General features: G+C 36.0%; 1 protein-coding gene across 4 annotated transcripts in view; it reads right to left on the bottom strand.

The window, feature by feature from the left end:
- Nucleotides 1-2,986: 2,986 nt before the first annotated feature.
- The window catches only part of LOC106867819 (inositol-trisphosphate 3-kinase homolog), a 28,461-nt gene continuing 5,511 nt past the window's right edge, over nt 2,987-25,936 (bottom strand). For 2 of the 4 annotated variants that reach the window (XM_014912878.3, XM_014912869.3), the window contains exons 2-11: nt 18,018-18,130; nt 14,010-14,094; nt 12,299-12,448; nt 9,939-10,011; nt 9,159-9,294; nt 8,872-8,928; nt 6,755-6,808; nt 6,149-6,265; nt 5,342-5,518; nt 4,869-5,079 (exon numbers count right to left, since the gene is read on the bottom strand). In XM_014912878.3, coding sequence (XP_014768364.1) covers nt 5,020-5,079; nt 5,342-5,518; nt 6,149-6,265; nt 6,755-6,808; nt 8,872-8,928; nt 9,159-9,294; nt 9,939-10,011; nt 12,299-12,448; nt 14,010-14,094; nt 18,018-18,053 — 945 coding nt within the window. In that variant the 5' untranslated portion in view covers nt 18,054-18,130 and the 3' untranslated portion in view covers nt 4,869-5,019. Of the gene's footprint in view, nt 5,080-5,341; nt 5,519-6,148; nt 6,266-6,754; nt 6,809-8,871; nt 8,929-9,158; nt 9,295-9,938; nt 10,012-12,298; nt 12,449-14,009; nt 14,095-16,166; nt 16,529-18,017; nt 18,131-25,936 lie in introns of those variants that run through there. The other 2 variants (XM_014912854.3, XM_014912845.3) reach the window with 2 other exon arrangements.

Below are 25,936 nucleotides of genomic sequence, written 5' to 3'. Positions count from 1 at the left end.
AGATAACCGAACCGCTTTCCTTTCCTTTCGATTCCCTCCCTTGTTTCCCGATGAGCCGCTTAAACCGCTAAAAAAACTACTATAGTTTGCTTTAAGACTGTCTCATAGATGGGGGTGGAGGCGCAATGGCCCAGTGGTTAGGGCAGTGGACTCGCGGTTTCGATTCCCAGACCAGGCGTTGTGAGTGTTTATTGAACGAAAACACCTAAAGCTCCACGAGGCTCCGGCAGGGGATGGTGGCGAACCCTGCTGGACTCTTTCATCACAACTTTCTCTCACTCTTACTTCCTGTTTCTGTTGTGCCTGTAATTCAAAGGGGGCCAGCCTTGTCACGCTGAATATCCCCGAGAACTACGTTAAGGGTACACGTGTCTGTGGAGTGCTCAGCCACTTGCACGGTAATTTCACGAGCAGGCTGTTCCGTTGATCGGATCAACTGGAACCCTCGATGTCGTAAGCGACGGAGTGCCAACAACAACATAGATGGAGGTGGGGCAGCGGTTAAATTACATGTTAATTAAAATTTACATTGGTTTAAAATTATTTTAGCGGAACTATTTTAGCGGAACCAACAAAAAGGCGAAGAAAGGGCAGAATTCTGGTTAAGTACCCCATATAATCCCTCATAACGTTTTTAGAAAATTGTTGCAAATTTGCTCTACGCACGGGAATTTATACGATTATGCAGAAAAATAATTTTTGCATGATTTAAAGGTTGGTTTAGCTGTTGTTTTTAGCACAACTCACGACCGCCTGATACCTTTCTCGTTTCTAACTTGTATTGATATGTTTCAACTTTTTCTTCCCATAAACACATTTAATGGAATGATGGTGCACCCAAGGGTGGTGAACAGCTGGGATTTAAGAATAAAAAATTCGGACTGTCCGTATTTTAAACTGATTTTTTTTTTAATGCGCAAAAATGCCAACTTTTAAGATTTATTAGGAAGTGGGGTAAAAAAAATTTTTAAGAAAATTTTTGTTGCATAATTGTATGAATTCCCATGAGTGGAACACAAATTCGCAAAAATTTTCGGGAAATTCCAAAAACTAAAAACGTTATGGGGTGCCTAGACCAGAATTTCGCTGCAGAAAGTAGAATTATATGGCTGTATTTTCTATCTTGTTTTCTCATCAATAATGAGGAGTGAGAGAAAAAAAATTCTCCTAATTTTGAGAGTGGGAGCAGAATCAAGGGATTTCTCTGATTGAGAAGCAGTCTTGAAATAAAATATAGACGAAAACATGGATTTTTACAACAGACACAAAGGCAGCAATTTGATTTGAGAATGAAGTCGTCAAATCAATCCTGAGCATATTACTGCTATTTATTTTCTCATAGGTCTGCAGGATAGGTGCTGCTGTGGGGCCCAACACTCAAAAGATGCTTTTTATGTGCAACCAGCACAGGTGCCAGCTATGCAACACCAGCATCGGCCACATTTCCTCCATGAGGCCCAACACTTAAAAGGTCCTTTTTATGTGCCACCACCACAGGTGCCAATTATGTGACACTGGTATTGGCTATGACTAGAATTTCACTTAGCTTAATGGATCTTCTCAAGCACAGCATATCACCAAAGGTCTTGGACACTAGTCATTGCCTCCATGAGGCCCAATGTTTGAAGATCATGCTTCACCACCTCGTTCCATGTCTTCCTGGGTCTACCTCTTCCACAGGCTCCCTCCACAATTAGAGATCAGTGCTTCTTTACACAGCTGTCCTCGTCCATATGCATCACATGACCATACCAGCACAGTCGTCTCTCTTGCACACCACATCTGATGCCTCTATTATGCCCAACTTTTCTCCCAAGACGCTTACACCCCATCATACATGCACACTGACATTGCACATCCAGCAAAGCATACTAGCTTTGTTTCTTTCAAGCCTACGCATGTCCTTGGTGGTGACAGCCCATGTTTCACTACCATGTAGCACAGCTGTTCGCACCACAAGCATCATACTGTCTGTCTTTTACTCTGAGAGAGAAGCCATTTGTTAACAACGGAGGGAGGAGCTCTCTGAACTTCGCCCAGCCTATTCTTATTCTTGCAGCTAACTCTTGGAGCATCCATCTCCACTACTAACTTGGTTACCTATCAACAGAAGCTATCAACAACATCTAGCTTACCTGCTTGGTATTTGATGGAGTCTATTTTCTGTACATTTTCAGTGTTTATTGTACCCGTGCACCTTCTACACACAAAACCTATTTTCCCAGTTAACCCTCATCTGATATTGCTGCACATCTTGTGTGTCCATAGCTTGCACCAGGCACATCTTATGGAATTCCTGCCTGTGAGCATCTCTGTAACCTTCATCACCTGATCCAACAATTTGTTGCCTCTGTAATTATTTACCCCTACCCCCAAACCTGCTGGTTTTGAACCAAAATTTGAAACCAATATTATTATTATTATTATCATTATTATTATTATTAATAGTAATATTTCTATTCATAAAGTATTTCCTATATTGTAATGAAACATGTGTAACAAGGAATTAAATTGACCCCGAAAGGATGAAAGGCAAAGACAACCTCAGCGGAATTTGAACTCAGAGTGTTAAGACAGACGCAATGCCACTCAGCATTTTTCCCAGCATGCTAATGAATGACTAAGCAAAATGCTGGCATTATATAATAATGTTGTGTAGAAGTAGAACACCCCTATTGGTCGGCTCCTTATGGACTGTGCCACAATATAAATGGACGTACGCAGAGAGCCTTCAGAGCAGTGTCAAGTAGGGTGAAGCTGAGAGTTGTGTATTGTTGAGGGTTATTACCAGTATCCTGAGTAGAATGGTTTGTGAGGACGTCATCAATGTCCCGTTATATTATACATCGAACATATAATACATCGATGCAACAAATAATAAAGCCAACTTGGACAGGATTGCAATCTGGATTGTAAAGCAATTTATCTGGTGCACTATTGATTCTGCTCAAAACATAAATTTATGGAAAATAATAACAAAACAATGTTTTTTTATTGAAAACTATATATTATTTATTTTATTTTTTCCTTTTGAGATTGCAAGATACAACCACATACATACATTTATATACATATTTAAATACATGCACACATATCCATATGAATTTACACACACACACACACACGCGTACGTGCATGCATTTTCACACGTACACAAAAAATAACATTAATTATTAGTTGATATTTTCGTGTAAATTAATATATTAACTGACTTAACACTACAAATAGGGTAAGCAATATTTGAATAGGGGTGAGAGGGGGATGAATATGCGTCACTCTCACCACCGGTCAAGCAGAGAAAATATTTATTACAATATTCAAGTTGACTACTTTTCCATTACTCCAAATTTCTTGCTGAATGGGCAATCAGCAGGTTTTAATGTCAGCAGGTAGGTGTATCAGCAAAAAAAAACAAAAAAAGTGTTTCCAATGTCAATGGGCTTCTTTCAATAACATTCAGCATCACATGATACCACACAGTAAACTTTAGGTTTGACTTATTTATATCAGATGGTCAAATGCATCAAAAAAATATTCCTAATACTAAGTTTTTCCATTGCTTTTCAACAGTACAAGACAGTAGGCTGTAAACTACCAGTCAATCTTGTTAAAATCTTGGATTTCGATTTGATTCTATTGCTCCGTCATAGTTTGTCAGACATTTTCCATCCAAAAGATAGTTCTTGTTAGTCCTACAGTTACACTCAATCTTTAGAGTGTGATACAAATTGGCTTCCAAAGTTTACTCTTTATAATACAGCTAATTTTTCATACAGTTATAATTGGTTTTGATATTCATCATCATCATCATCATTTAAAGTCTGCCTTCCATGCTGGCATGGGTTGGACATTTTGACAGGAGCCAGCCAAGTAGAAGATGATACTAGACTTCTGTGTCTGTTTTGACATGGTTGTTAAAACAGTATATAGTACTTGTAATTGTTTAGGAAGTGTTTTTATTTCTCAATTTTTTTCTTTTAATTAGAACTAAAAATTGTTAGCAATGTTTCATAGTAATCATTCGAAATTTTTATTAACCCAAAAATTTTAAAATCAAATGATGTTGCATTTTCTGCTTTTTTTTTAATGCCATTTTTCCTTCTATTTTAGTAAGTAATAATTAATTTTGATAAGATTTCTTTTCGTTCACTTACAATAGCTGCTGTTCCATTAAGAAAATAAAGTAATAGAAAAATCATACTTAATAATAATAATAATAATTATAATTATTATTATTTCTAGCACAGGGTCAATCATTACCATCAATCCCAGTACATGACTGGTACTTTATTTTATCAGCCCCTAAAAGTATGAAAGGCAAAGCTGACCTCGGCAGGAACTGAACATAATAATAATAACATTTCCATCATCTACATATTAATGATAACATGTATATATAAACACACACATACACACACAAACTGGAACTCTCACACATAATTTCAACATCTGTTTATTATTATCATTGAATGCATTTTATAATTTTAGATTCTTTTGATTGTATTATCTGGTTTACCTATCTCATATGTATACACACACACATGTACATACAGATACATATATAAATATACATACACACACACTGACAGACAGACATACATATATATGCATATATATGCATGTGTGTGTTGTGTGAGTGTATACACACACATATATACATATAAGCATACATATACATTCACATATATACATAAGTATGTACGTATATATATATATAGATATACACACACACATACATGTATATGTGTGTGTGTGCGTATGTATATACACACATGAGTATGTGTGAACATACACACACACACACACACACACACACATATATATATATATATATATATATATATACATGCACGCACACATACACATGCACACACTGTCAGCATGTGTGTGTGTATGTCTGGAATGATGATTATCAAATTTGATTGGTAAACTTCAAAGACATTGCCTTTCTGCATAGGGGTTCTATATGGAAATGCTGCTCCTAGTTTGAGGGGACACACAGACAGTCTACAATGACATTCACGTAGGTTTGGCATTAGTCTGAGATTCAGCAGTGTCTTCATCCATTTCTTCCCAAATCTGGAATAAATCAAAGAAATACATCATATCATTATTATTATTATTATTATTATAATTATAATAAAATGTGTCTTTCTGGATGATGGGGTGTGTTCTATGTATAGATTGGCACTTCTTTACACAGCTGTCCTCATCCATATGCATCACATGACTTGTGTGTATGTGGTAAGTTCCAAACAGTCATACCTGCATATATATGTGTGAATATATATATTTATTGTCTGTGCATGTGATAATGCATGTTAATCAATAGAGAATATACCTGTATGATATTATCTAAACCGAAGAGGACACCATCTTCATAGGAATTCTTCTTCCAGCGGCTGCGATGGTCAATTTGGATGTGGTCTGGTATAGGAGTTGTCTTTGTGAAATCTATTAGCCAGACCCCAGTTTTGCCAGTGCTGTCATATATTGCCAATAATGAACTTCCAATTAACTGGAAAAAAAAATTAAGAAAAAAAAAGTATTGTTAAATACGAACTTCTTTTGAGTTGTCACTCACTACAATACTTTCTGATGCTTATTTTAATTTTCAAAATAAGCACAAGGCCAGAAATTTGGTGGAGTGGGGTGGGGAAGTGTATAATTGATTGTATGTGACTGGTATCTATTCTTTCCACCCTAGAGGGGTGGAAAGCTGATCTAAGTGGAATTTGAACTGAAAATAAAGTGAAGAGTTGCCCAACACTTTCATAGTTCTGCCAATCCACCACCTAAAAGGTTATTATTATGTTGATTTCAAATTCTGGCACAACGCCAGCAATTTAGAAGGAGGGGGTAAGTTGAATATATCGACCCCTGAGTTTAACTGGTACTTATTTTATCAACCCTGAAAGGATGAAAGACAAAGTCAACCTCGGCGGAATTTGAACTCAAAACATAAAAACAGATGAAATACTGCTAAGCATTTTGTGTGACATGCTAACGATTCTGCCAGCTCATCACCTTACCTTAATTAAATATTAAGAGGGAGTGGGGAGAGGGGAAGGAAAGAAAGAAGGAAAGGAAGACAGAAAAATAAAAGGAATGGGATGGAGGAGTAGTTTAGGTAAGAAGTGATTTTTACCTGGTGTGTCATGAAAAATGTTGATGATTCTAATACGGCACGCATCTCTTTGAGACGCCGAAGAAACGAGTGTCGAACTGCTTTGTTTCGCAGAAATTTGTGAATGATATGTGATACCTGGCGAAGAGAGAAAAACAAAATGAACAAAATATATATGGACTAAAAGCCATGCTAGTGTTGTAAACATTACTGACCACACATATTCTTTGTGTTTTGCTTGTTCGCTGTGGTACAGCATTCTGGGGATGACTCCTTTTTAGTACTGGGTGTTTAAACACTTGAGAGTCCTACACATGGAAGACAATTCACCTGCAATCTCATTCAGGCGTGATGGATAACGACATTTCACTATTTTTGTGGCTTGTCAACATCACGTACCTGAATCAGACGGAGGACAAACTCAATGACCAACCTATAACTCTATACAAATAGTGTCGGAACTACTTGCTGGTATGCTACAGCAATGCATACCATTCTCATGGTTATGCCCATCCAAAAGTGATCATCACTCATGATTCTGAAGCTGACTTACTTTCATACAACTCACATTTGATATTATGAAGCAGAGGAAGTAAAACAAAAAAGATTCTAACTCTTTCGACTTACTTGTTCTCTTGTTTTGACTTTCTTCAAATTAGCATTTGGTGCTTCTCCGGACATCTGCAACAAATATAGGGAAGGATTAACTCAACAGAATTTTTCAATGGTTTTTCTCAAATAGACAGACACAAACATAGACATGTACAAACATACACCAAAACATATACAGTCACACATACATGTACACACACACACACACATATATATATATATATATATAAATGTGACTTTGGAGGGATATATTACCCAGGTGGATACTGTATTGGCTCTCAGTTAAGTTCCAGTTAATGGCTAACAACTTCAATCAATATTTAATGCCTGTGATTACTATTGTTGTTAGTCACTCTGAATTCTTTTGATGGGTAATTCCATGTATATGCTTCGCTGGATGGTAAAAACTGTCTGGGGTATATATTATTATTATTATTATTATTAATAATAATAATAAACAGTATGGAGACTTCAACATCCACAAAATTTATTTTATGACTTTATACTTACATATAAATATATGTGTGTGTGTATATATATATACACACACGTGGAGATGCGCTCGACTAAAACTGGAACAATGTTCTTAAATAGCACCCACCCTATATCCCCTTACAAGAAGACCAACGCAACAACTAAAACGTAAGGCTGTATTTACCTATCACCACTATCACACCACTACATATACTACACCCAATAATTACTTCTCCTACGTTTCGCACACCACAAACTTCGAATATACCCTGCAACACTCTGAAGAGATCGGCCAAACTTCTGGCTGGATCGAAACGTGCGTAAGTGACTATGACATAATATACAAAATGACTTATTACATAACCTAAACCTCCACACTGACTCATTTCACAAGCTCCACATAATAAAACAACGGCTATCTAGTCCAACGAAAATGCTTTTTCTTGTATTTGTTGCTCCATTCTCCAAGTAAATATATATCATCATCATCATCATCATCGTTTAACGTCCGCTTTCCATGCTACATATATATATATATATATATATGTATATATATATATATATATATATATATATATATATATATACATACATACATACATACACACACACACACACATATTTATATGTATAAAGTCATAAAATATCCAGGTATGCACTGTACAAGTACTCAGGTATAGTCTAGGTTCAGGCTGAGTGCATCGAGTAATAAGAAGCATCTAGGATTACTTGGGGTGAACAATCCCACTGTAATTAGGGTTAAATCAACCTTTGGTAAACCTGGGCTACAGTAGAAGACATTGGCCCAAGGTGCCATGCAGTGGGACTGAACCCGAAACCATGTAGTTGGGAAGAAAAATTCTTAACCACACAGCCACACCTTTGTATAATATATTACATTTCATTGTATTCATTTATCTAGCTTAGAAAATGTCAATCCTCATTATTCAGGGTAAAAATGTCCTAAATATTTTCTGAAAAACAAGGTGGTTGTTATTGTTATTGAGCATGTTCTTACTTTTCCCTTTTTTGTAAATTTCTCTCTCTCCCTCTCTCCTCTCCTCTTTTATCTCACACAAATTTCTATGGTTACAACTTCGCAGGCAACTATACAACATTGTTTATTTATACCTTGTTGCTTTTGTCTTGGTTACAATAGACTTCAATTCCAGGTTGTGAACATAAATACTATTGGCACAGGTGTGGCTGTGTGGATAAGAAGTTCACTTTCCAGCCACATGTTCTTAGCTTCAGTCCCACTGCATGGCACCATGAGCAAATGTTTTCAATTATAGCCCCAAGACGACCAAAGCCTTGTGAGTAGATCTGGTAGTCAGAAACTGAAAGAAGCCCACAGAGTGTGTGTGTGTGTGCTTGAGTGGGGGGGGGGGGTTATTCACAGCACATAATGTTAGGCCATGGGGAAATATTACCTTACTTGGAAACAAGTGAAGGGTAGTGACAGAAAGGGCATCCAGCAGAAGAAGACAGTAACACACATCCACACACACGAAGTCAGGATCACTGAAAAGTGTTCCTAGCTTAGATCTCAGGAACAACTGTGTTAGATCAGAGGGCCAACCGCAAAGTTTACCCTCCCCTGTCCACCAATTTTTTTCAAAACGCCGTCACTAAGAATGATCTGAAGCTTCACTCACCCTCACAGCCTCTATTCGGAATCCGAGTGATGCAGATGAACTTTGCTGTTCTCTAAACTGAAAAAGAAATAGTTTATACAATTTATACAAGGTCAAGGGGGTCACCAACTGGCTGGGGTTTACCGAAATCCAGGAAGAGTAAAGGGCAAAGACAACAACAGGACTTTTCACTTTGTATATAGGGTAATCAGCAAACATTTCAAGGAAAGACAGAAAAAAGATCAATAATGATAGGAAACTATGCAAAAGGTTCAAAGACTATAGAATTATCTGGTACTGAAGTTTACCTGCATATACCGAAGTTTGGTGAGGGCTTTTGCTTGTCTCTCCTGAGCTGTAGGTGCTGTAGGGTCAATCATGACCATCTTCTTAAATAAATCTGTCCTTAAGGACTCATTTATCACTTCTGATTCAAGAAATGTCCTGCAAAGATATAACCAGCAGATATCTTAACTAAGATCTATCATAGCAATGATTCACAAAAGACTCTACAATAACTCACATCATCATTCATTTAACACCAACTTTTCCATGTTTGCATGGGTTGGACAGAGTTCGATTTTAAGGCAGATTTCCTATGACTGAGTGCCCTTCCTGTCACCTGTTTCCAAGCAAGTTAATATTTCTCGTGGCCAGACATGTTTCCATAAAATATTGGAAATCAAGACATTTGTTTACAACAAATGCATGACATTAATACAAGGAGACACGCACGCACGCACACACACAGTGTGTGTACATAATGGGCTTCTTTCAACTCCCTTCAACCAAATCCACTCACAAGGCAGCCCAGAGTTATAGTTGAAGATGTCTAACCAAGGTACCCTGCAGTGGGACTGAAACCAAAACTATATGACTGGAAGCAAACTGCTTAACCACACAGCCATGCCTGTACCTTTATGTCAATCAATTTGATGACATTTTGAATGCAGTCTTGCATCCCTGTGTCTTATAGGCAGCAGTTGAGAGAGTCACATGCTATATGGATCCCACTTAGAATATTTGGGCCAGATATAGTTGGTTTACATGATTAAAGGATTAAAGAAATTGGATGGAATTTAGTTTACCTGGTTCCTAATTTCATATCAATTATGTTCGGATCATGGAAATCTTCCAGCAAATTCTGAATTTCAATAAAATCTGAGAAGTGTTAAGGATTGTTTCCAGTCATGATATTTCTGTATTTTTCACAGTTTTATAAAATATATTCTTTTCATTAAGGTATAGCTCTTAACTCAGAATGAGTAATGCTACAGCAGTTAATCTGTGGCAAAGACAAAGCAGGTAACTGATGATCTCAGCTTGCAAGATGGACACAATACGATGGAGTGCTGAAACGTTCCTAGCTTTAAGCATATTGCAAAAGGCCTGGTTGGAGGCCCAACTTTCCAAGTTCTTTTACAGGGCTTAGAAAAACTGAAGGACAACTGCAATAAGTGTGTGAATCTGAGAGGGGGAATATGTTGAATAAAATCATAATTAACTGATCCTCCTGTATTTTCTTTTACCCAAAGCCAGGAATTTTTCAGCACCCCTTCATAATTGACTACTGATTCTCAGTTAGATAGTCTATAATAGAAAGAGCATGCACTTGTAAAAAAAAAAATTGTGTGATAGAGATAAAACACAACCCTTTCATGCAAATAAGGACAAAATAAATGTAAAACATTTTTTAAAAATTATGTTTATATATTTTTTTGCTAGATTCCTTATCTGAAATTGTGTGTTGAAACAGATCTTGATATATTGGGGGATGGTTATATTTTTTCTTATCAAATAAACACACATACACACACACACACACTATATATATTCATTCTTCATTTGTTCATTATTGTTCTTACTTATGTCCATTGTCTGGAAATCTTTTGTCACACATCCTGTGACTTCCTCAGTAATGATCCATCCCACATGTATCCTCCTGTTCTGTTTAGTTCATTCTGTTGCTGAAGAGGTCGCAAGATGTGTGATGAAAGATTTCCAGACAATGGACACAAAATAAGAACAATAATAAACAAGTGAAGAATGAATATATTCTGCGTGTGTTTATTTGGCACTCCCAAGGCTTTGGTCAGCCCAAGGCTATAGTAGAAGACACTTGCCCAAGGTGCCACACAGTGGGACTAAACCAGGAACCACGTGGTTGGTACTTACCACACACCCACTGCTGCACCTGTAAAACAAAATATGAACAGCATGGCAGGGTTTTTAAAAAAAATTTTTTATGGGATGGGGTATTTATAGAAAAACAGTACATTTTGGTTTTATTATTTTTATGGAAGGCAATCAAGATTGGTTGATTAAACAGAGGAAGTAATTGGAGGGTCATTCTGAAAGTTTGCAACACAATGAAATCTACTTAGGGCACCAAAAGGTCAAGTAGTGGTATTAAATCAAGTAACAGATTAAGTGTACCAACAATAGGTACAATCCTTTTGACTGCTGTGCACTTTCTCTCATAAGTCTTGGCAATGGTAGAGATACTTAACCGCACAATGGGAACAACCTGGACCACACAACAACAAATTCTTATTGATAATCACTCAATGTTGAAACATCTGTTATTTATAGATATTTGTATCCCTCTCTCTCATGTGTGTGTGTGTGTGTGTGTGTGTGTGTGTGTGTGTGTGTATTTATAATGTCTTCATTTATGAATTAAAGCTACCATTGGTTTCATGTTAAGAAAAGTAGGAAAATATCTTGCTGTCTTAATTTTTCAAGCTGATCATTTCCATTTTCAAAAACACAGGCAGTGTTTTCTAAAATGAAAGCAAACACCTTTCTCTGTGCGATCAGTTTGAAAAATTGTTAAGACAGCAGGATATTTTCTTAATCTTCTTAACATGAAACCAATGGTAGCCTTAATTCACAAATAAAGAAATATATATATATATATATATATATATATATATATATATATATATATATATATATATATGTATATATATATATATATATATATATATATATATATATATATAATGGACAGTATATGGATTTAACTAATCCAGTGGCATTCATAAAAAAAGGATCCTTTAATTACCTCATAGTAAACCAAAACAATACAAAGGGATGTAATGTATAATCCGATCCAGTTGAAATCCGGTAAATCCATTTGGTACATATTATTTCATAACGAGTGTATATAATATAAAGAATAAGAGGAGGTATAAGATGAGAAAAATATTTTTATCTTATCCCTCCTCTTTTTCTTTATATTTTATATGTATATATTCTCATACACACACACAAATATATATATATATGGAGAGAGACAGATATAAACATATCTATAAATACACCACAATACGTACATACATACACACACACATATACACCCGAAGTTCTTGGCAAGTCAGCACATCAGTTGAATTGATAGTGTGTATGTTATGGAGTGTCTATGTGCATGTATATAAAAGGATACACTGCCCATGGTATTCAATCTGCTGGTAGAATTTAGGAACAATAGACTTGGCTACATCAGTCTGTAGTTCTTTGTATGTTTGGAATTCGTTGCTGTCATCAGACAATCGTCTCTTCCAGATTGTGTTACTTGTGGCTGGAGCAAATGTTTCTACAAGAGAGAAAAGTTTGGTTAGAATATTAATGTATTGTGGGGGTGGCAGGGTACAATAGTTTATTTGAAGTACGTGAAATCGTGTTTAAAGTGCTTTGGAAGGCCAGAAACTAGAAATAAAAAAACTGAAAATAAAAGCAATACAAAAGCATATTATATATATAGAGCAATGCCATGATATCTATGCTGGAGGATATATATATGAGACAAGGAATGGAGAAGGTTCAAGGTTCTTAGTCTTACTGACGTCAGTAACCTAACAGTTTACAAAACTAACGCCAAAAATTTCAACAGTCACTCGATCACCAACCAATCAGGCAAACGCACAGACCATACTTAACACTCACTGGGAAACAGAACAGATGATTAGTTCTAAATATCAAATCCTTCAGGAGTTTAGAATGTACCACTCAACACAGATCAATGACAGGATTAGCTTAGATAAGGTACAGCTTGTGTTTGCACCAAAAAGAATTACCACCTATGCTTTCTCTTCCTAATGAGACAACTTCATAAGAAGTTCTTGGGTAAGAGCTGTAATTAGATGGTTGCTGAAAAAATTCAGTGCTGGTTAATGGCTTGTGAGAGAACTGTGCAAGCCATGTACAGAAATGGTGTTTGAGAGGTGGGAGTAGGCAATGAGTTTAGCAAAGATTTCAGCATGCAGACAGGTATGGAATATACAGGTAAGTATCATCATTATCATTTAACGTCCCTTTTCATGCTGGCATGGGTTACACGGTTTGATAGGAGATAATCAGTTGAAGGGTTCATTCGGGCTCCATGTCATGTCTGTTTTGGCATGGTCTCTATGGCTGGATGCCCTTCCAAATGCCAAAATTTCTTTTTCTCATTCATTACAGGCTCACAATCATGAGGTAACAAGTTCAATTCCCAGACCGGGCTGTGTGTTGGGTTCTGGAGCAAGACACTTTATTTCATTTTGTTCCAGTTCACTCAGCTGTAGAAATGAGTTGCAACATCACTGGTGCTATGCTGTATCAGCCCCTTTGCCTGTCCCTTGCAAACATCAGTGAGGGGAGGTTGGTATGCATGGGTAACTGCTGGTCTTTCATAAAACAGCCTTGCCTGGACTTGTGCCTCGGAGGGGAGCTTCCTAGGTGCAATTCCATGGTCATTTGTGACCAAAGGGGGTCTTTACATTGATTTTACTGGTTTAGTATTGAGGGAGGTGGCTTTATTCCATGTAATGAAAGTTAACACATGATAGAGAAAGACAGACAAGGCAAGACCCCACCCCCACAAGTGATGGTGTGGGATGAGGTGTATTAAGGAGGATGACTTTATACCAGGTGATGAGAGGTTAAAGTATGATAAGGACAGGAACATATGTCTTGCAGTTGGGGAAACACATGGCTATCCCAGTTAGATGGTGGTGAAGATGTGACAGGTAGTCTAAAATGTACAGGGTCTTTTTAAAAACAAAGAGAGGTGGTCATAGTTAGAATGTCTTTAATCATAATCCTGCAAGGTCAGAGCTGACCTGGGATTATCAAACAACAGCAAAAATATGATAAAAGCAATGGGTTCAACTTACGTTCATGTCCAGCCAGCTGTATCCAGCTGTCACCTTTAGGTTTATTAAAAGCCAGTTTTGACTTCGATGTTTCGCAATATATCCTCTGGCAAAAAAACAAAAAAATTAGTTTTTTTTTTAATGTCATAAAAAAACTTTTGAAAAATGTGAAATAATTCTTTTCTTTTGGAATTGGTTCTTGAAGAACATAAATGCTATAAATAATGGTAAGTAAATAAATACTGAGTTGAAAAAAAAATTCTTTTGGATACAAAAAAATTGAAGGCTGCTACAGGCACAGGAATGGCTGTGTGGTTAAGAAGCCCACTTTGCAACCACATGATTTTGGGTTCAAGGCCACTGCATGGCACCTTCTATTATCTTCTATTATAGCCCCAGGCCAACCAATGCCCACAGGCAGCCTTTGACTTTTTCTATCCAAAAGGGTTTTTCAACATGCTGGGAAGGGCAGTAACTTTGAATTAATATTTACCATCCAACCCATACCAGCAGGTAAAAGCAAATATATGATAATGTTATGATGATGATGATTGTGGTGATGATGAATGTGGTGATGATGATTGTGGTGGTGTTTGAACTTTCTAGAAAACTGAGTAATTTCCTCTTATTTTATAAACTCCGAAAAGGAAATATTTCAACCGGATTTGGTCCTGGAAGATCAACTATCAACTCATCCCAGCTGTGTTGCATTTTGGGAGAGCGAGAGAGAGGGGGGGAGAGTGTATGTGTGTGTGTGTTCGTGTGTGTGTGTGTTCGTGTGTGTGTGTGTGTGTTTTAATTTCTGTTTGTTGACATTTATATTTCATACGTATTCTTTCATTTCCTATTTCACTCCTATTTTGGGGGAGGGGACTAGTCGATTACATCGCCCCCAGTGTTTCACTGGTATTTCATTGACCCCAAAAGGTAGAAAGGCAAAGTCAACCTTGGCAGAATTTGAACTCAGAAAGTAGCAGCAGACAAAATACTACTAAGCATTTCACCCAACATGCTAACGTTTCTGTTGGCTCACCACCTTAATAATAATAATAATAATAATAATAATAATAATAATAACAATAATAACAATAATAACAATAACAATAATAATAATAATAATAATAATAATAATAATAATAATCCTTTTTACTAAAGGCACAAGGCTTGAAATTTTTAGGGAGAAGACAAGTAAATTACATCAACCCCAGTGTATCACTGGTACTTAATTTATTGACCCCAAATGGATGAAAGGCAAATTTGAACTCAGAACATAGCGGCAGATGAAACACCACTAAGCATTTCACCCGGCGTGCTAACGACTCTGCCAGCTCACCACCTCAATAACGATGATGATGATAATAATAATAATAATAATAATAATAATAATGATAATAATAATAATAATAATGATAATAATAATCCTTTCTACTAAAGGCACAAAAGCCTGAAATTTGTGGGGAGGGTACTAGTCAATAACATCAACCCCAGTATATGACTGATATGAATTCTATCGACCCCCCCACCTCCACACACACACACACGCATGAAAGGTTGAAAAACAAAGACGACCTTTGCGGAACTGACCAATGCCTTATGAATGAATCTGTTAGGCTGAAACTCTGTGGAAGCCGGTTGTATATATTTAGGTATATGTGTGTGTATATGTGTTCATGTTTGTGTTTGTCCCCTACCCACCCACCACTTGACAACTGATGTTGGTTTGTTTACAACCCCGTAACTTAGCAGTTCGGCAAAAAAAGACCAATAGGATGAGTAATACATTTAAAAGATAAGAACTGAAGTCAGTCTGTTTAACTAACCCTTGAAGGCGGTACCCCAGCATGGCCAGACAATCAAATGACTGAAACATTGTGTGCATAAGTTTTCATGTTTGTGCTGTCGTCCCCCTACCACTACCACTTGAAAACTGGTGTTGGTTTGTTTACAACCCTGTGACTTAGCAGTTCGGCAAAAGAAACTTATAGAATAAGCAACAAATTTAAAAGAAAAGAACTGAAGTCAACCTGTTAAACTAACCATCAAAGGGAGTGCCCCAGCATGACCACGGTCAAACGGCCAAAACGAGGGAAGGATAGGAGATCAGAAAAAAAGGAAAATAGAAAAAATAATAGGTTAGAAGTAAAATGAAATTAAAAAGGAGAAATGTTCAGAGCATACCTGATATTTTGGTAAATTGAGAAGCATGTGGAGGTCTGAAGACATGGTAAAAACAATTCCAAGATTATTCCATTAATAACTTCCTTCACCAGTAATGAGATCTTATTGGAAGTGGGAAGGACAGGGACTGGTTGATTTAGAACATACAGTGGTGGTGAGGAGGACACTGCTGACCGTTTCTTAACAACGACAAGAGATGACAACGGGTGCGTCATATAACCTCTTTTTTTTTAGAAAGAGCAGTTAAATTTCCTCCGGTGTGTTGGAAAAGGAATGAGAACCAGCACTAGATGTATATAATGTCTGAACTAAAGACTGTCACGGTTAGAACGTCTTTGATCGTAGATTTCTCTGCTGGATCTGAAGAGATTTCAGGTTAAGCAGCAGCAGCAGTGGTAGTAGTAGTAGTAGAGGTAGTAGTCGTAGTCGTAGTAATAAACTAAACAACACAATTAGTTTGCTGCGATTGTATTTGCCAGATCTCAAAACAAGAATAGAGTTATAAGTGAGTGTGGTGATGGTGGGAGAGACAGAAGGAGACAGAAGGAGAGAAAGAGAGAGAGAGGGAAGGAGAGAGAGAGAGAGAGAGAGAGAGAGAGAGAGAGAGAGAGAGAGAGAGAGAGAGAGAGAGAGAGAGAGAGAGAGAGGGTGAGAATATTAAACAGCAGCAGCTGTATGATAAAGCTATTGGTTGCTGTGTTGAAATGTGTTTGGTTTCCTCTCTCAGAACAATAACACCAACAACAACAATAAGATAAACAACACAAAGACCAATAACAAACAAGTCTGTATACAGCTGTTCAACAGGCTAGAAATAGCAACCAAATCCCCCTGGATTCACACCCTATCATCTTAACCCTTTCTTTACTATAATTTCTAATAATTCTAACCATGACCACTCCTTTTACTTTCTCCCAGGCAGTGTATCTAAAACTACATTGCGTAATATGTCCTTCTCTTTTGCAGGCAACACATTGTGATTTGAGAGGGACTTGGCTGCTATTTTTAGATGGGTTGGGTGTTTTGATTGAGAGTTGGCAAACCAGAAGGCTGCACCAGGCTCCAATCCAATCTGGCAATGTTTCTACAGCTTGATGCCCTTCCTAACACCAACCACTTAGAGAGTGTAGTGGGTGCTTTTTAGGTGCCACCAGCACAAGGGCCAGTCAGGCGACACTGACAACGTTCACGCTTGAATGGTGCTGTTTAAGTGCCACCAGCAAGGGACCAGTCAGCCGGCACTGGCAGCTTGAATGGTACTTTTTACATGCCATGACACAGGAACCAGTCAGGCGGCACTGACAACGTTCACGCTCGAATGGTGCTTTTTACATGCCACCAGCACAATAATAATGATGATGATAATAATAATAATAATCCCTTCTTTACAGGCACAAAGCCTGTAATTTTTATGGAGAGGGAGCTAATTGATTACATCAACCTCAGTGATCAACTGGTGTTTATTTTATCGACCCCAAAGACAAAATCAATGCCAGTGACATTTGAAACTCAGAACATGAAGACAGACAAAATGCTGCTAAACATTTTGTCCAGCACAGTAACAATTCTGCCAGCACAATGGTTAATACTTTAAGTGCTGAGATGGCTGAGATAAGAACAAGTATTGTATTTTTTATTCCTCTTTTTTTTTTTCTTGTTTGTTTTATTAATTCTAAATAACCTAGGATAGATTTCAAGTGATGGCTTAGATGAAGCGGATAAGAACAGATTTCATTGTTTTAAATCAAGCAATACAGAATGGATTTCATTGGCGTGTTTAGATGAGAGTGATAAGAATGTATTTCATTGACGTGTTGTAGGAAGTAAGTTATTTTAGTGGGTTTTACTCACAGGATTGAGGACAGGAAATCGTACAGTAGAATCCATCGTATGAAGAGTAGTGGTTGAAACAATATTCAGATCAGATGACAGAATTCAATAAGGTCATTGTATTTATATCACAGCTTTTTAAAAGAGAAAAAGAAAGAAAAGAAAAAATATAAGATTACAAATTCATTGAAAAAAAAAAGCAGAAAAAAAAACAGCATCAAATACCATTCAACTTTTGAATGAACAAAAATATTCCAAACCAAATTTAAGAGCATAAACAACAACTACAAAACAACAACAACAACAACAACAACAATAATAATAATAATAATGATGATGATGATGATGATGATGATGATGATGATGATTTCAGTTATTTGCCACAAGGGCAAAGGAAAAGAGGGACAATACAAAGACAGACATAAAGTGTAGGGGTTTACATATAATAATGAAATGATAAAAAAAACATTAAAAAAATAAAGTATACAGTGGAAAAGAAGGGACATATGCATAGCATACAAAGGTAAGAAAAATGTGGGGGGATGATAGAGATGTGGCCCTCCTGATACAGGAAGGCCTCTAGGGATAATCGAGGAACCCCACTGTCCGAGATTTCCCTGAAACTCCAAGAGCAAGCGCCCTCTCCAATTTCTTCCCTCTGCCTCACAGGTCTACACTTAGAGAGAGGTACCATCCACTCCTGCCATTTTCGCAACAATGGTTTCAAATTTTAGCAGAGGGCCAGCTGTTTTTGAGTGGAAGGGGAAGTTGATTGCATCGACCCCAGTCCTCAGCCGGAACTAACCAACCCTAAGAGGATTTAAAAAGGAAAGGCACAAGGCTATCAATTTGTGAAGGGAGGCAGCAAGTTAATACCATCGGCCCCCCAGCATTAAGACTGATACTTTATTTTATTGACCCGGAAAAGATGAACAGCAAATTTGACCTAAGTGGGATTTGAACACTGAACATAAAGAATTTGAAAATAATAATAATAATTTCAAATTTTGGCATGAAACAAGTAATTTCAGGGGTGGGGGTAAGTCAATTACATCGACCACAGTATTCAACTGGTATTCATTTTATCAACCCCAAAAGGGTAGCAGCTACACTTTCAGCGCACCCTCCCCCACTACTAACTTGGTCACCTAGATAGCAGAAGCTATCAACTATGTCTAGTTTTTCTCCCTGGAATGTGGCAGTTGTTGTTTTCTGTGCATTTACAGTGTTTAGCATGACTGAATGAAATGCAGACAGGATACACTAGCCTAGAAGAGATTACAATCTCTGAATCAAAATCAGTGATTTGAACTCAAAAGGCAACGACATGAGTAATGATGTATCTTTCCAGGTGCGTATTACCAAGTTGGCAATAAAATGCAGACAGCTGGCCGGATGAACCCTGACAACTTTCAGAATGGAAGAACAGGAAACCATGATGGTCCTCTCGAGGACATTTATCCTCAGCTGTTTAGACTACTGCTCCCAACTACAGTCTCTGCACGGTGTAAAATTTACGACAGATCTTGAAGCAATCCAGCAAAGTTACACAAAGAAGATCGTCTCAATATGACATGTCAGCTACTGGGTGAGACTGGAAAAGTTAAGACTCTACTCCCTAGAATAAAGCTGGAAAAGATATGTAGTGATACACATTTGGAAAATTCTAGAACTTGTACCAAATTTTCACATTGAAAGTTACACAAAAAGCAGAATGGGACACTACTGCATAGTGCCAAAAATCTCAACATTGCCATCAGGATACAGGACCAGATACTGCAAAAACTTAGATTTCAAGAGACCGACAGAATAAGTACCAGGTTTCGAAAGAAAATAAGTAGTGGAGGAGGGGTCAATTAGTTCAGTGAAAATTCCTTAATGTGGTGCCCCAGCATGGCTGCAGTCTAATGACTGAACCAAGTAAAAGACATAGGAGAGCATGTGTGCATGATCACATACACACACATTCATAGAGACACACTCCCACACAAACATATTTGTCTGAATTGACATGTCCATATATACACACACAGACACTTACTCCCACACACGGACACATTCTACATTCATAGAATGTCAATGAGTAAATTCTTTGAGAATACACTTTGCGATATCAGGAGGAGGAGAAGAAGAAGGGGGTGGGGGAGGAGAAGAAGAAGAAGAAGAAAAAACAACAACAACAAAACAAGTTTCCAAACTCAGAAACAATTCTTCGCTGTTCAAGACCGAAATAAAAGTGAACCAATGGATGTTCATGATGTGTGTCTGTTGCCTGAGGAAGAAGAGGTGTGAGAATTGTAACAGTTGTAGACCAAGACAACACTTCACCTTTCTTATGACGTCTTTTGGTGCTTCATCTACACACACACACACACACACACACACACACACACACATATATACTCTAAAATGTATACATTCAAACACACTAATATACATACATATACATATCCTCTTCAGTATACATACATAGATAAAGAAAGTGTGTGTGCATGTGTATATATATATATATATATATATATAGGGACTCTCTTGAAATGGCTTCCAAAAGTGCACATATATTCTCCTCTTCAAAATGTATACACTTATACACATGTACAGACCTACAAACACACACATAGGACATTCACAAACACACATATCTATACACACACAAATATATAAGCATATATTTATATATATATATATATATATATATATATATGTAAATGAATAAATTTATATATATATATGTATATGTATATATATATATATATATATATATATATATATATATATATATATATATATATATATATATATATATATATGTAAATGAATAAATTTATATATATATATATATATGTATATATATATATATATATATATATATATATATATATATGTAAATGAATAAATTTATATATATATATATATAGATATATATATATATATATATATGTAAATGAATAAATTTATATATATATATATATATGTATATATATATATATATATATGTAAATGAATAAATTTATATATATATATATATATATGTATATATATATATATATATATATATATATATATATATATATGTAAATGAATAAATTTATATATATATATATATATGTATATATATATATATATATATATATATATATATATATATATATATATGTAAATGAATAAATTTATATATATATATATATATGTATATATATATATATATATATATGTAAATGAATAAATTTATATATATATATATATATATATATATATATATATATATATATATATGTAAATGAATAAATTTATATATATATATATATATATATATATATATATATATATATATGTAAATGAATAAATTTATATATATATATATATATGTATATATATATATATATATATATATATATATATATATATATATATATATATGTAAATGAATAAATTTATATATATATATATGTATATATATATATATATATATATATATATGTACATATTTATGTATAAACATCATCATCATTGTTTAACATCCGTTTTCCATGCTGAATATTTTTCGCAAAACTACTTGGATAGCACACATACACACAAACATACATACACACATACATACATACACACATACATACATACAAAAATATGTGTACAGCTATAAATATACACACACGAATCCACACACATACATTTACAAACATTTGTGCATCGTTGCAGTATGTGTGTGTGTATGCATGTATGTATACATACATACACAATCAAACCCCATACACATATTGCAACTTTTCTGAATCAAAATAAACACTGTACTCTACTTTTCAGTATTGAGTGCTTCTTCAGAGTTTATCTTCATATTTATACCTAACATGCATACATGTGTATATAAAAGCAAAACATGAATACCCAGATTGTATATACACTTACACTGCTACGAGAGCATTTTGCATGGCACTGCTATGAGCGCATTTTGCGTAGCACCGCTATGAGTGCTTTCTGTGTGGCACCGCTACAAGTGCGTTTTGTGTGGCACTGCTATGAGTGCATATGGCGTGGCGCTGATACAAGTGCTTTTTACATGGCCTCAGCACAAAACTCTTACAGGTCAATCCTCAGTGCTGTGAGGGCTGGTCTCTGCAGTCAAAATGTTAAAACCAGTCCCACCAGTGGTGAGGATTGACCCACAAGAGTCCTGTGCTATACCATATAAAAATTACTTGTGGTGGTGTCACATAAAAGTGCCCAACCAGTGCCACATAAAAGCACCCAGCACACACTGTAAAGTGGTTGGCATTAGGAAGGGAATCCAGCCATAGAAACCATACCAAATCAGACTGGAGCCTGAGACTTAGCTGGAGCTTTATTACTTTTCCTTATTAAAATATTGCATAATGAAATCGGTTCATTCTTGAATAACTCTGTGTGTGTGTGTGTGTGTGTGTGTGTGTGTGTGTGTGTATGTGTGTGTGTGTGTGTGTGTGTGTGTGTGTGTGTGTGTGTGTGTGTGTGTGTGTGTATATACACACGTAGTAGCTTCTTTCTTGTGTAAAAGCAAAGCCATTGCTAGAAAGAGTCATTGAAATGAGTCGCTGATGATACAATGTGAGGCCATTGACTCTTGAGTCTGGATAAAAAATTTGCACATTCTATTGCATAATTCATGGCTGTACTGGCTGACAAAAGGAATAGGGGCCACAGTATGGAGTCTTTTAACAGGACTTTTCAATCCTCCAACAAAAGAGACACACCTTTCCACACGTTCGGTCATGAACAATAGCCGTTTCACAATTTACAAGGGATTGATTCCTGTGAGTTCTCTCACGGCTGACCAGGCCTGCACGACTCAAGCATTTTGTCCCACAAATCGATGATGATGATGATGATGATGAAATCATAAAAAGCAACACTCCATTTTCTACACAAAACGTTAAACACAATGAGAAACGAAAAGGCAGTGCTCCAGCATGACCACAGTCAAAAGACTGAAACAAGTAAAAGAATAAAAATATATATACACATACAGACATACACAAACACATATATACATATATATATTTAGACACACACACAAACATACCTATATATATAGACACACAATATATATATATATAAGCACACACACACAAACATATATATATATAAGCGCACACACACAAACATACATTTATTTTTATTTATTATATATATATATATATATATATATATATAGACACACACACGTACATATATATATATATATAGACACACACACGCACATATATATATTTTTTCATTTCAAAGTTTCAGCTCAGAGCTGCGGCCATGCTGATGCACCACAATATATATATATTAAGCACACACACACAAACATATATATATATAAGTGCACACACACAAACATATATATATATAAGTGCACACACACAAACATACATTTATTTTTATATATATATATATATATATATATATATATATATATATATATATATATATAGACACACACACGCACATGTATATATATATATATATATAGACACACATCTATATAAGGATTCATCTGATAAGGAAAAAAAAGAACAAAGGAAAGGAAAAAAAATATAAAAGACAAAAATTAGCAAGGAATTGTTGTCGAAGGAGTTCTAGAATAATCTATGAATGAGAAAAGTGTTCTGTTTCATTGGAGACTATCTCTTCTCAATCTATTTGATTACTTCCTACACACCCTGGCATTCAATCGAATGACATTTTAACAATGATATTATACAAACATCCTGTTTTAATGCTAACACAGTTTGAACTTACACAACAGGATTTCAAAGTCTCTCATCACCTCAAGCCATTCAAGACAATCCTGCCTCCTCTTCACCTCCACTTCTTTTCTTTTAATAGGACAGGAGGTGATGGTCTTGAGAATTGTTGGTCGGGGTGTGGGAAGCGGGGGGGATGCCAATTAACTGACCTTGTCTTCTTCAGTGCCCACTTCATTTCCTACTTTTAAACACACACACACACACACACACTCACAAGAATATCTTTTTCTCTCTCCCACACAATCTCTCATTTCCTCTTACAAGCTCACACATACACACACACACAGAGGTGTGGTTGTGTGGTAAGAAGCTTGCTTCCCAACCACAAGGTTCCAGGTTCAGTCTCACTGCATGGCACCTTGGGCAAGTGTCTTCTGTAGCCTCAAGCTGACTAAAGTCTTGTGATTGGATTTGGTAGATGGAAACTGAAAGAAGCTCATCATATATATCTATATACATAAATGGCAATTTCAGTCTGTCTGTCTGATCTATCTGTTACCATGTTGCTCCCTACACCAGTGAACCAATTTTGATGAAACTTTGCATACATGTTAAACTAACATCCAGTTGAATTATAGACTAATAGGATTTCAATGAAAATTCATAATGGGTCCCCTATGGGGTGCTGTAGCACATGTTTACAAATCAATAACACATCTACTGATATGAATTAAGTAAGGCTGCTGTAAGGTTCAACAAGGCACTGTAAACAGCATGTGACCCTTTGAAAGAACAACTCAGCTTTCCAAAAGGAAAACAATTCTGCATGTCACATCCGTATAGGATTCGTGGATAAGACATGGAACAATGTAATGACCAATGACCTGGAAATTGGTTCACCATGTGATTAATTTGATGAATTAAATACAAATTACTGTAACATCTTAATATTTATCGTGCTACACAAGATACGGCCAGATAAGCTACGACACACAACAAAGCCAGCTATGGTATGCGGATTTTCCCACTGATCGAATTAATAATTTGTAATACCTATTTTTAGCAATAAGAAAACATTAGCATAAGAAAACGATGGGTTGGGCATAAAGACAGGAACTGAACAGAAAACAGGATAGGACATGGAACATTTTAATCAGATGCCTATTCATTTCATTTGTTAAAATAATACGGGGACTTCCCTTATTCACCCACTAATCGCATTAATAGTTTGTAATAACTATTTTTAGCAATAAACTATAACCATAAAGGTTAATAAACTATCTAATGGCTTAATTACACCCGATTCTAAAATTTATATACTGAAATAGGATTAAGGATAGGAATGGGAGTGGAACTAAAACGGGAACTGAATAGGGATCGGGATAGGACATGAAACAGTGTAATGGAAACGGGAACTGGAAATACCCCCCCCCCCACACTCTTCTGATTATTACCAGGTAATTCAGCTAGTATGTACAGTTAGTATATACAGGTGCTGAACACAGTTAAATGACAAACAAATAAAAGAATACAAATAGACATAGGTAGCCAGCCCTATGTAAACTGTTGATCCAATCCAAGGGTGGTTCAGAGTGTAGAGTATATATAAAAGAACACACAGATATGCATTAACACATGTGCATAGTACACATAATATATATTGTGAAAAGCAAGTTAATATGCTTGGTTTGTTTTTTTGTTTTTTTATTACTTAATCCATGGCCCTTCACAGGGTTTCCAAATCTCGCAGGAAGTAGGGAGAGAGAGGTAGGGGGGAGGGGTCTTCAAACCAGAAGCTAAACCCAAATGTGTACAACAGAGAGCATTTCACTAAAGTAACCCAAGAACCATTATGATAATGATGATGATGACGACGACGGTGGTGGTGGAGGTGGTGGTGTTAAAGTGACAGATTAAATCAACAGCTTAATGAAACAATTATTAATCGAGTAATAATATTATAATTATCTGAAATTATTTCAATACCAAGAAGAAAACATTAACGTTAATAAAAATTTATCTGAAAAGATACAAGGGAGAGAACTTCGACATTTCAATTGATTAAAAAAATCAAGTGAGGTTATGCAAAGGCAGGATAGTGAGTGTGAGGTTTGGTTGCTATGGTGACGGTTCCAGCAATCTCATTTATCAAAAAATCCTGCACCTGGTTCATTTTTATATTCTTTTTTTCTTTTTTCCAGAAAAATTATTTGTCTCTCTGAAACATGGACT

This window comes from Octopus bimaculoides, chromosome 22 (genome assembly GCF_046866305.1).
Source record: "Octopus bimaculoides isolate indiv1 chromosome 22, ASM4686630v1, whole genome shotgun sequence".
NCBI classification, from domain to species: Eukaryota; Metazoa; Mollusca; class Cephalopoda; order Octopoda; family Octopodidae; genus Octopus; species Octopus bimaculoides.
The sequence above is the reverse complement of the archived record's forward strand: the minus strand, read 5'-3'. Positions and strand labels throughout refer to the sequence as shown.